General features: G+C 39.8%; 1 protein-coding gene across 1 annotated transcript in view; it reads right to left on the bottom strand.

The window, feature by feature from the left end:
- RAD51AP1 (RAD51 associated protein 1) overlaps window positions 1-13,337 on the bottom strand; it is a 411,208-nt gene that overhangs the window by 137,571 nt on the left and 260,300 nt on the right. Inside the window, exon 7 of the mRNA XM_069628320.1 lies at window positions 5,999-6,157. Within this exon, the coding sequence (XP_069484421.1) occupies window positions 5,999-6,157 (159 nt within the window). The remainder of the gene's footprint in view (window positions 1-5,998; window positions 6,158-13,337) is intronic.

The following is a 13,337-nucleotide window of genomic DNA, read 5'->3' as shown; positions in this document are numbered from 1 at the left end:
TGCCCTATATAACAATAATATTGTGTGAATCGACCCAGCCACCTTGTCTGCCAATAAATGCACTTAAGGCATACAAAATTGTCATACAGTTAAGTACATTTGCATCCTAGTGGGAGTTCCATGTGAGATTATCATCTATATATACGCCGAGGTACTTGTAGTTTCTCACAATTTAAATTTGTTCCCGATTGATTTTCCATGTAAAGCGAAGAGGCATATTTTATACTTCTGCGAAATACCATTATTTTTGTTTTGGGCGTGTTTATCTTAAGCCTGTTTTCGATTGCATAGTTGCCCACGGCATCAGACACTGAAGACCCCTCAGTGTATTATCTAGGAGAAGCAGATCATATGCATAGCCTAGTCAATTCAACAAGAGTTCCCCCAAATTTTACTGGGCGGGCCTCTGGGAGACAAAAGGTGTGAATCAGATCTGTCAGATATAGGTTAAAGAGTGTGGCAGCAAGTATGCAACCTTGTTTTATCCCCCTATAGGTGTGGATCAGGTCAGACAATCTACCCTTGCCATCTAGGCGCACTCTCACTAGTATTTTGACACACCAGTTTTATCATAGTCAACACAGACCAGTGTGGATATGCCAGTCTAGCAATTTTTGCCATATAACAATTACACAATATGGTGTTGAACACTGCGCTAATATCTATATACGCAGCATATGCGGGTAGATGACACCTTTGCCAAACATATTTCACCACTGTCACCAATGTAATAATGTTGTCTATAGTTCCCAATTTTATTCGAAATCTAGTTTGATTGGGAGGTAGTATGTTATTAACACTAATCCAATCATTAAGTTTGTTAGGCAATATCCTTGCAAAAATTTACCAGGGATATTGAGCATTGCTAATAACCGGCAGTTACTGGGATTTTTACAGCAACCCTTCTTATAGACTGTGAGGATGTTACTTTCATGCCAAGTGGTAAGTAATTTACCTTGGATACCTAGGTTTATGAAAATAATGTGAAGAGCTTTGGCCCAAATGGCTTGGAAGGCTTTCAAAAGTGTATTACAGGTGCTATCAGGTTTGACAGCACTCGCTGTATTCAGCTTCATAATGGTGGCTACAATGTCATCAATTGAGGCTTTGCTTTCCCATATGGCACATGCGTTACCTATATGTGCAGTTGCGGTTTCCGATACTCCTAGCGTATTAGAGATATAGGTGTACCAGCTGGCCTCTGGCACACTATTTATCTGGATTGTATGTCCATTTTCTGTGGATAGTTTCTTTAATGTGTTCCATTATTAGCGAAAATGCATCAATAGCTTGGGAATCTATGTTTAATGTGGAATTAGTATATTGTGTCCTATGTATACCTATTTCTCATTCGGCAAGGGTAGTTGCTTTTGCTAAGTTGGTTGGATTCCATTGGATACGATTCTGCCTGCATTTAGAAAAAAATATTTCCATTTAAGTCATGGACAGAGCAAGTGGTACTAAGGTTCAATAACACACACAGTGGCAAGTGACCACTTTCCTCACGGATAAGTAGACACGTCAGCTACTAATTGCAACGCAGCATGATTAGCAAACAACATCTACAGTGGAGGCCCCTCTTCCTCAAACACGTGTATAGGCTTTAACGGCAATGAGAAAATATCGTTGATATAGCATTTCTCCCCACGCCCTTCCTTGTGCATTCTGGATGTGTGAATCAGGTGGACCAAATTCATGCAGAGAATTAGATGGTATTATATGTGTGCCAATTTTTGCATTGAAGTCGCCTACAATCCAGGCTGGATAAGTGCATCAACTTGGCCAAGGGTCTGAGCAACTATCATAACAGTATGCTTATAGAACTTTGGGTATGGCGGGCTGTACATGTTTAGAATAGCTATTTTTTCACTTCAAGAGCGGCCTATAGTTATCATGGCTGCCTGGGCCTCGGGTGGCAATTAGGGTTTCCTTGATGCACCAAGGATGCCGAACAGATATTAACAGCCCCCACTTGAGTGTTACCTCTACCATCTATTTCACATGTTTCACACATCCAGGTTTCTCGCAGAGCAACTATGTCAAAATGATCAACATATGTTAACAGTCCATTTACTGCGGTCATGTGGCTAGAGCCTCGAGTGTTGCAGGAGAATATCATGTGATTTCAGTGCGAGGGGTTCACGAAATGTGCCCTAAAGGCTTTGGGCAACCATTGCCAATAACCATCAGAAGTGTTTGCTTGCTCATTCCTACCATCAGGTACGTTTTTCTCTATATTATTTAGGGGTCTCGTTGCTGTATTGTGTGTTCTGTCATAATGTCAACCATAGGATTAAGTGGTGGTATCTTTGATTATATGGCCATAGGGCGAGTTTTGGTCGACATCAGATACACTATCATACAGCTATAGCCCAATCTATACAGGTCCTGCTCGTGTTGCATGATGCAATCAAGTATTGCAACAGTATTAAACCAAATGTTTGAGACCACTACAGGAGTGTGTTCTTCCTAGTCGACTATCTTAATGTCTTGTGAGGTTATGCCTCTTAAGAGGGACTACCCTGTGTAGTAGATGCAAAACAGATGAGCGATTCTGGGGAATTTGAATAGTGTCATTGAACTGGGTTTGAAGTTGGGAGCACGACTTCCTATATTTCCTACATTTGAAGCACTCAACTGCTTATCATGGGAAAGAGTTGCGGAGGGGTATAACTTCAATATAGTGGATTCGGCATCAACACTGTTGTAGTTATTTCTGCTTATACTATTTGTGTCACAGTTCATACAATTAGTCCTCCATGTTGACTCACTGACGAATAAGCACTCGACATCTTCAAGTACCTGGTCTTCCAGACCTTTAGCTCTTCGAATGTTCCCGATTGTTCTTGCCTTACGTAACTTTGTGTTCCCAGCAATATTTCGAATGGATTTCGCAGTGTGTACTTTTTCTGGGCCATCGCCTGCAAGACTACAGACATCTGGTGTTGTCTTTAGGGTTCAGCTTTTTATTGTCTTTTCCGATCCGAGGGACTTGTTTCTCTGCTATTTCTAATACTCTACGTCATCAAAATCTTCTCTTAAAGAACAAACAATTTTGTTGCACTTGTTGGTGGGTCTAGCATACATTATGGCTTGTGAGTATGCTACTCAAGCTGATGCTTGATTCTGTCGTCTCAATATTGAGGGGGGCTTGATCGTTGTGATAAAATTCCCTTGAGAGACCTGATTTATTACCGCGGGTACGACAAGATTGGGTAGTTCTGTGATGGATAAGCTGGTGTGTAAACGAAGGGTTTATATGCTTTTCAACAAAATGCAAGTTGGTGGTCTAGAGTTGGTGCATATATTTGGCGGTACATTTCTGATTGGTTACTTTGTCTTGAGGTTCACTTCAATCAAACATTTACCTACGAAGGCACAAACTAATTCCAGTGCAGGTTGGAGATTTTAACTAATTTAAAAAGTGTCTTCCAAAAACTTGAGCCATCACTGGACCCATTTTCTGGCAGAACCATCAGCTGTTTGATAAGCTTTGCAGATTATGACTATATTTTATTTTTACATTATTTCCAAACAGTACAAAACATTAGCCCCAGCTATTGGTCAGTAATCTTCTATCAAGCTGCATTTATTATGTGAAAAAAGCAAACAGGAACTACTTAACATGAAACATAAGTACCATAAAAACAAAAAATGAACTCATCAGGATAAAGACAAAAATACAAGCTGTATCCATCCTCACTGATTTGATTCCCTTGGTCTACCTCTCCATGTTATGTTCCTATAGTCTTTCCTCCCATTGAAGTTAGCACCAAACTCCACATTAAATGGTCTTTCTTCTATGGTTAAGAACTGGACAATTAGAACTACTGAGTGGATGGTGGATAGTACATCCATTTTATTTTCTAGCTCTTTCATTACTATTTCATATTGTGAGTGTGTGATCCTAATGAAGAGCTTGCTATGAAACATTTTGGCCTTTTTAACGTAATACCCATCTCTCTTAAAATGGAGACGGTGTGGAACTTCACAAGTTCACATTTGGCTCTGTGAGATAGAAGCTGGCATTGGTTCAAAATGTACTCTTCGGCACAGTTTGTTTTCCAGTACTTCTCTACCTTTAATGTAATAAGGATGACTTATTTTTCCAGCCCACATAGTGGCAGCCAGCACGTTGGAAGAACAACCACCCCTAAAAAGGTAAACAGCACGAGCAACGGACTCAATAAAAACAGACAAATATTCTCAAATAAAAAGTTGGGATTGAAAGTATTCCCAAGAAAACAAAGGAAACAATGAACCGATGCTAGCCTGCACAGTTTCTCCACCCACAGCTCAATGGACATGTTTGATGGGCAGTACCAGCAAAGCTGCACCAAAGGAAGACTTTTTAATATTATTACTGCCTGATCTGAAGAGTATACATCTTTTACTTTTCCTGGATTATTAGGTTCAAAAGGAGTTATGGATTACAAACCAATTATCTCTTTTAGAGATCAAATATTTGTGTACTCCTCTACAAAATACTCATTGAGAATAGGAAATATTTTTTTTACTGTACTACCAACTTAAAAAAAACAGAAGGAACTCCCACTTTTGAATCTTATTTGAGCCCTGAGCACATAGTGCTGTGCCAACGTACCAACCTAATGGAAAAGTAATTTGTGTGTACACTATTCTAGCAGTTTAAAACACTGAGCGCACAAGGTTTTCGACCATTTATCCTACCAATATGGCACAGTAAAAATCAAGTCTAGCGGGCCTCCTTCTGTGAGGCACCAACTAATGTTATATGTAGGAGGTAAAATCCACAGCGATGAAAGTATGGGAAGGGGCCTCAAAGTGTAGTATACTGATGACAAGATCATGAGCACAGCTTCTCCCAGGAGTTGTCAGTCAGAGAATTGTGTCTGGCTAAGAACATAGCCTCTAGGGGACAATATAAACAGGACTACAGAAAACTAAATTGAGATTAGGGGGATGTGACTTTCACTTTTAGTCACTTGTGGGTGTTTTTGTCAGAATAATTGGGAGAAAAGCGTATTCAGCAAAATACTGCCATTCCTGTGGCATCATTGGGAAGACAGACGTGAGCAATCAACAAAATTGCCCCTTGATTCGATTTCTCTGGATGTGTCCTTTCAACTATTGTGTGGTGTTACTAGGTCTCCCTAGCTTTCAGATTGCTGTAGATGTAAATACAGCAAACTGTGACCAGATAATTTGTGCCGAGTTCCACACTCGAAAAAGGCTAGCCTTTCCCTAGCTTCTGACCCAGGTGAACAAGGTTTACCTTTGGCACTGAGATGGGTAATGTATTTACAATTGGTGTAGTCCAAAAGCCAGCACAGTGTTATAAAAAACTAAGGTGACTAGTTATGCAACATACATATTACACAACCTTAGGAAACAAGTGCATCATCAATGCCATAGATCTTCAAAATCATACAAGTTACATTCTGCGCTACGGTATACATGGCATGCAAATGATTTATTTACAGAAATTCAAAAGATATCCATAGCTGTTTTCTGGTTCTTAATTACATGCATTATTTGAATATCAACTGGTCCATTTGTCCTTTAGATCATAAAATACAAAATATTGCAGGACACGCTTCAGTAAAGAGGTCTTCGGGAGATTCCATTTCTAAAAATAACTACTTTTGATTTCTTATTTTTGTATTTGGCTTTAAATCTATTAAATAATACAAATTATAGGCCCCATTTTGATCACCCTGTCATGTTAAAAGACGTACATATGTAGGTATAATTTATAAATGATGTTATATAGGACTATGAACAAAACAGCATTTCTTTTAAAAAGAAGACTTTCTTTGTGGGGTGCACACTCTGCACTTAGGCTGTAGGCTGGCTGATGACTCTAAAGTTCCACATCTGCTGCAGACATGTAGAAATGTATCCATTTTGGAAAAATGCATTTAGTGACCACTAAGTGACCAAACACAAACGTGCCAAGAAAAATCCTTTCTATGGTTGACAAACGTAACCATCTCTACAACAAGGGTAAGAAACTTACATATGGCCACTGGACTTGACTTGGGAGATTTCTTCTCCTTGCGAGGTAGCACCTTTGGCTTTGCTTCCTTTTTTTTTTCCTGAGATTTGGGCTTTATTTTCAATGTAAACTCGGTCTCCTCTTCATCGCTAAAATTTGAATCACTGCCAGATTCTTCATCTAAAACAAAGGAAGGAAAACAATAGGTTTTAAAAGTACTTCTTTTTTCTACAACCACATTCCCCTTCTACTACCTATATCAATATCCATCCATCCCTCGTTATTGTTTTGCAGAAATCCTCAATATACACATTTTTAAAGGTAAACAATTCTATGCATGAAAAAAAGTTTAACGGAAAAGGAAGGTATTCTATAAAATAATAAGGTTTTTGCACAAACATGTTTGTGCAACTGAGGTGACAAATGCCAATCCTTGTGCAGTGTATGTCCGATGGAGAGATACATGCTATTGTGCAATTACGTTTGCCCAAAATAGGCAAATCACTGAACCCTTTCTCCTTTTCTTCCAGTCACACTTGCCACGTTTTTGCGATACACTTATGTGCTGTGCAGGCTTAGGTTAGAGCCAGACAATATCAAAACATAAAAATAATTGCTCAAAATTCAGGTGCTCATAACTATGAAAGAAATAAGAGATCTCAGAAATGTGCCTTTGGTGGCACTCTCAAGAAAGACTAGATGCACTTTCCTTGGAGATTCTTGCTGCCAGAGGTTAAAGGTTTTACGAGCAGGCCCTAAGCATAACTAACAATCCAAGTCCACTGGCAGGTGATGTGACTAGCATGGGTAAAAACGGTTAAACTGCAGACCCTGACTAACGATCCATCTCTGGGCCTACAGCGAGTAGCCAACTCATGCTGACGTAAAGGCCAATGGGGTCAGACAGCGGCTGAAAGTCCTACTTCCATGCGTAATGCGGAGTGTTGGGGAGAATTTCCATTTTCTGTGTCGATTTCCCTCAACCCGAGAGACCCCCACCACTTTTGCAGGAACTTTTTTCCACTCACTCACCTTTTGCTCTGAGATGGGAACCCTGTTTTTATTGCTTTTGTGTTTTATCATTATTCATTCTTTTGTTTATGGCTTTATAAAAAAGAAAAACTACAAATCATTCAAATAATATCAAAACAAATTGATTATGATTTATAATATAAAACACACTAAAAAACAAAGAATACATTTCACAGATTAAAAGAATGACACAACATTCTTAAGTAAGGTATAACAGAGAATGGTAAATAGTAAATATAGAAGCTAGGTTAACTTTTTACACCAATTAGTTAAAAACAACTTACAGACATCCAACAAACATTTTCACTAAACTCCTTTTACAAATCATTAAAACAGTACCAAAACAAATCATTTTTGATTTACAATATAAGAAACAAACAAAAACAAAAAAGCACAAGAAGAATGGATTTTGCAAATTCCAAAAATAGAACCCCATCCAAATATAAGGTTTATCAAAAGATAGTACATATAGGCATAAACACCTATTAATAAAAACAATTTACAGGCATCCTTCAAAAATCTCACTGAGCTTATTTTTAACTGAATATTTTTCCCATGCAACATATTTAACCAGAGACAGTCCAATGATACGAAGTGGAGATTTAAAACATTTTTCAAAATTTCAAAAATGGGTATGGTCTACAAGGCAGGATACTATATTAACCGGTGTCTCAAGGATTTAACTGCTGAACTATCTCGACAGAACCTACAGGAAGATTCACAAGTTTTATTTACCTGCCCAATACTAAAAATTTCATTCATTAATAAAATATTTAAGTGAAAACGAATGGCCCCATCTCTGTGCCTTTTCCTGGGAATTGGATCAAATACGGTGCTAGAGTTCCAGCTTCTTTTTTTTATAGGAAACTATGTGCCCATACAATTTAGAATTTACAGTAGAGTCTATAGTTTTAGACCAATCATAAATCTGATTTTTATTGGTGCAAAGTTAGGATTCATTGCCAATACCCACTTTGATGACCCGATTTGTTCAATGGTAGACCGACCTTTGGTATATAGTTCTTGAATAAAGCTTTTGTTTCTTACACCATCCCTACCGCTGCTTCAGAGAAGCCGATACAGATTGGATACAGGGTTTGACAATAATTTGCTCATAAGCAGCAGTTCTTTCCACTGCACCATGCAGACCAATGATTAAAGACCTTATTCTTATCTTAGTGTGGGAAAGGTCACACAACATGGAAGATGATACAAGACTTTCCTCCAAATTAAGGCCTCATAAAGATCCAACTAATCATGGATCCAAACAGGAAAGAATGCCAGTCCATATAGGAGTCGAGGAACAACTTTGGCAATGTAAAACTTAATTGCCGGAACAAGCGAAAAAAGGCCATTCTTTCCTGTCTACTTTAAAAATTTGTGTTGCTAGTAGTAAGGCTTTATTCTTCATTTAGACCCCATAGAAGACTTTTTTAGGTTGAGCGACAATAGGTCCTTAGTTAGAATCTTGGTCTTCTTAATAAACCAAGCAAATGAACATGTTATACGAGTTCTACTCAATTTGGGTATAACTGTTTTTGAAGGATTAATTACCAAGTTATTCTATTGCATATATTCATTAAAGCAATTTATAAGTCTTTGCAAACCAATAAGAGTTGCATCCGTTAATATAAACGCGGGCCAGCAGATCTGAACATTGCCAGTTTTAGGAGACACTAGTGAAGCTTTGGTTAATTGACGACCAACATCGGATACATAGATATTAAATAATGTTGGGCCAAATAGGCATCCCTCTTTTAGCCCATTGGATGTGGGAATTAGCAGAGACATTAGGCCTTCATTGTTAAGCCTCACCCCAACAGGATTCTCAATGTAAACAAATCAAAATGTTTAACAGTCCTTCAGGCATTCCCAACCCACTTAGTTTTTGCCAAAGTTTTTGGCGATCAACCAAATCGAATGACTTGGACAGATCCATGGAGACGACAAACCGTAGAGAGAATGTCCTCACCAGCCGCATGTTGTAGGCTGGTCAAAATTAGACCCCCACAGTCAGTACCCATCATTTTACAGAAACCAAACCGGAATATGTGAAGTATATTGTTCTCACTGCACCAGTCCTCAATATGTCCCAGAACAATTGTAGCAAATATCTTAGAATCTGCGCCCATTATGGATATGGACAGAGAATACTTGACCATATGTCAACATTCGGTTTAAATATGGAATATGTTAAAGAGTTGCGACCCCCCGCTTTCGAGCGACTTGCATTTGATATACTTTTTGAAACATCTTCCAGAGTAAAGTGGAGTGTCCAAATGGTGTCCTTCTCAGTATATGTAAAAATGGGGTTCGGGGAGCCATGCATTCCAGCTTTGTAAAGTTCCCTAAAATAGAGTCATAGATTTCTTCCCAGTCTGGATTAGCTTGGATTAGACAGAGTTCTTTCCAAGTCATTGATCAATCATCAATCCCCAGAAAGTATGCAAGCTTGCTTCTGTTAAAGATGTCATCATGGCCTCACTATCTGTTTGAAGCAGCTTGGCCCTAAACACTTTGGACCAATTCCTCAGTCTCTGCTTGATCCCTTTTATCTTGTTCTTCAGAGATGCAGAATCTCCAGGCCCAAAGGCTTTTATTTGCCTAATCTTTTTCCTGGCCCTCCCTTTCATGAGTTGAACCTCAAATTCATGACAAAAGACGAACTTTCAAAATCATTCATAATCGACATACTGAAGGAGGAGATATTCTTATCACACCATCTGAGAATATTCCCTTGAAGATGTATCTTAATTTGGGCATTATAATATAGTGTGTTACAGTTATAACTCTTACATTTGAAGCCAGTGATCAACATTGCATGGTCACTAAATACATTATGGACAGCATTAAAGGAGCGCTTCATATTGTACAGAACTGCAGAAACAAATATATAGTCTATGCAGGAAGAAGCTAAAGCTCCAAACCATGTGTCCTGGTTGTGTGTGTATCTTTCTCTTTAGTAGAATGGAGCAAATGGAGATCCCATCCTTCAAAATTCAAATAACACATTTGTCCTTCAATAGTTTTCCACCTGGTGGCACTATGTGCCATACCTCCCTCTTCCCCACCCAGCATTGAAAGCTGAAGCAGTATATCAGTAATTGTTAAACCACAGTTCAAAATTGCAGGAGAGAGACAGTCAGTGTTTAAGTCGCCAAGAACAATCACGTGCCCACCCAGACACAAAAGATACCACTCCTCAATATTTTGATTGATAATCTCCAAGACCCAGGACAGATTACCATTTGTCCCCCAATAGATGTTAAATAATAAAAGATCATTAAGGTTCGGTACACCCTCCACTTTAATGGATACAACAAACACACCCTTACATAAAAGTGAATAGTCTGTGATGCCCCTTTGTTGTTGGATGGCAGTCAGAAGACCCCCAGAGGACCTGCCCCTCAAACCCTCAAGAGACAGTTCCTATCTATTTCATATCCTTCAAAGAGGGGGATAACCTGTGATCCAGGTTTCTTGCAAACAGACAATGCAAACAGAAAATGATGTGAGAACGAAGGTAATCGCATAATCGGATATCTGTGCATAATACAGAAAAACCTTGAACATTCCAAGATAGTATTGTAAAACCCAAATTTTTGCTAAAATTTCACTTTAAAATCTTTTAACTGGGATATCTATTTGCTTAAGGAAATGGCAAGCCTCAGCCAACTCTCAGTCTCATTCCCTACATTACAATCCACATTGGCCGTCCCAGGCCTTGTTAACGGGTTGGCTCCTTCGATCCACTCCCCGAGACTTCCTACAACCAATTTGGGAAGGATAAGGTCTCAAATCGTAGCCCAATTTTTGAATATTCTCGGTTTCATTCAGTAAGATCTCAAACCATCCTGGATGGGATTACCAATCTCACATAATCATATCTTCCCAAATGTATGAAATCATCTAATTAAATGTCTTTGGTTGTAAGCAGCTTCACACAATCTCTCACCGGTGGCAAAGTACAATGAGGCGTATCCTTCTCAAAAAAGTTTACATCAGAAACGTGATCCCTAGTGAGATCTCTGCAACGTGTGCTGACAGGGTTAGTTGTGGATCCCCTTTGCACAGGCCCCACAAACTCCACCATACCTTCAATTATATGGTTCGCTACCCCGGCTCACTAAAGGTTTGGCGATGTACTGTCTCACTGCATTCAGATACATTCGCCATCCCCATTTCCTGTCTAATAATTTGTTTGAAAAGGTCCCCAACGACCGGATCGTATGTGGACATTGGCAAAGAGGGGGTGTATAATATTTGGGTTAGTTTCTACCTCAGTAGTCGATAGTACATCCAAGGAAACACCATATGAGCTGTCACCCTCCCCTGTGTTTGCAACCATCAAACGATTACCAGAGATCTTAACCTTGTTCTTACCATTCACACCCACTGGGACATTGGATTACAAATTTGAAAGGTCGCTTTGGCAAACCCCTGCTCATTTTCCATATTAAATGTAGGCTTCACCTTTCTTCTCAAGGCATCTCCAAGTTTCCCATCCGCGGGAGCATAGCTCCCTCTACACTAAACTCCGGAAACCCAACCTTCTCCACTGGGAGTTCATCCCCCATCGACTCTAAACTGGACTTCGGGATCAACTGTCCCATACATTCCAAGTTGAACTCTTCAAGTAATAAGTCGTGCGGTTCACCAAATCCTGGAAATCTGACCACCTTTGTTTTCCTAGATGATTTATTTGAAGCTTTATTGTTAATGGGGGTCTTGTGTCGTTTGGTCATAACGTTTTTTAAAAATGTTGTTCATTCTTTTTACTTTTACCAAGCTCTTCACAATAATCCTGGATCCCCCCACCGACTCTCGCAAAGCCTTGTTATTCATCGTTTCTCATCCCATAGTCTGAACCGAGGGATCTTTACCTTCATTGTGAGGTCAAAGCAAATCCTGCTTAGGGCAACGCAAAGCATTATAATATGGGGCCTCCTTAAATAGGCTAACCAAAACATTAAGATTGTTACTAATGTCAAATAAGTGCCTCGTCTGTGTATTCAATTTTAAACAGAGTTGTGCAGATTCGTGATGGCTATGACCACAGGGTTTGGATCCTCTCCTATTAGAACTGATGAACTAGCGAACTGTCGGGAATCAGAGGGGCAAGGATATTTATTCATACCTTCCCGTTTCGACATAGCAAGTGAGGACACCTCCCTGTGCAGAAATTCGGTGGCATGTTCAGATAGGTTTCCATTCATACGATCATTTTGTGTCAAAAGTCGCTCACTGAACTCCCTGCCCATAAATTGAGATTCTCCCATCAGCGGAAGAATGTTCCCCAGCCCCTCCTTAATGAAGACGGGGCGGAATCTGCACTTTCACTGACTGCTTCCACTTCCTTGCAGTCAAGAACTTGAATAATGTCGGTTTGTTTCCCCAAGATCCTCACTCGTGAAGGCGGAAGCGGTAAGGCCACCGCAAGAGACATACTATTACGGCGTGAGGAGAAAATGAGCAATGCTGTGAGTGGGTCGGGAAGAGCGTTGATTTTCTTCCTCATATTTTCTTTCTCAAAAGGTACGCCACAGAAATAAACGAAGGAAAAATGTTGCAAGACCTACAAATATCAACCCCCTCACCTCTACCCGCTTAACATCCCAACAGCACTCTGTGGGCACTCCTTGGTGCGTGCGCACCCAGTGTTATATGTGTTTCGGGAGGGCAGCGGGAGGGCGCGCACGGCCATTGTTATATCAGTTTCGGGAGGGCAGGGGGTGGGGCTAGTCCTGTTGATGAAATTAGACCAAGCACTGAACTTACTAACAGCTTTTTGATGATTAGTCCAAATGGAGAGGGAAAACGTCAGCGGTCGCCACAGCCAAATACTCTGGGCACTCCTTGGTGGTCCTTTTGCGTTTTATTTTTACTTCATATTTTCTTCCATGTATTTTTCTACAGGCATCTGTAATTGATGTTTGCAGCACATGGCACCCTATGCGCAGTGTTGCTGTGGGGTCCCTTTGAATTACAGTTTTATTTTATTTTCCTGTGAGGACACATTTTCTCAAGGGTAGAAGAATATTTTATTTTTATCTTGCTTACCTTTTTTTTGTGGGATCAGCACACACTGCCATATGGGAGGTGCAGGGGGTTACACTACAACTCCTTTCCCACTGCTCCAGTAACTGACAAACTTAAATGTCTTGTGGCAGGGGTTACATTTTTCTATCATTTGTGTGAAATTTAAATGGCCACAGTCTTCTTTCACCATTTTTCGTTTTAAAGTTCCTTCTTGGCCCTTACTCTACCGTTCCGGGTGGGGGTGGGTCTGCTTTGAGTTTTGTCTTTGGCAGGATGCCTTTGAGAAGCC

This window comes from Ambystoma mexicanum, chromosome 12, assembly GCF_040938575.1.
Source record: "Ambystoma mexicanum isolate Mex_15411 chromosome 12, UKY_AmexF1_1, whole genome shotgun sequence".
Lineage (NCBI taxonomy): Eukaryota > Metazoa > Chordata > Amphibia > Caudata > Ambystomatidae > Ambystoma > Ambystoma mexicanum.
Note: the sequence above shows the minus strand (reverse complement) of the source record. Positions and strands in the feature narration are given on the sequence as shown.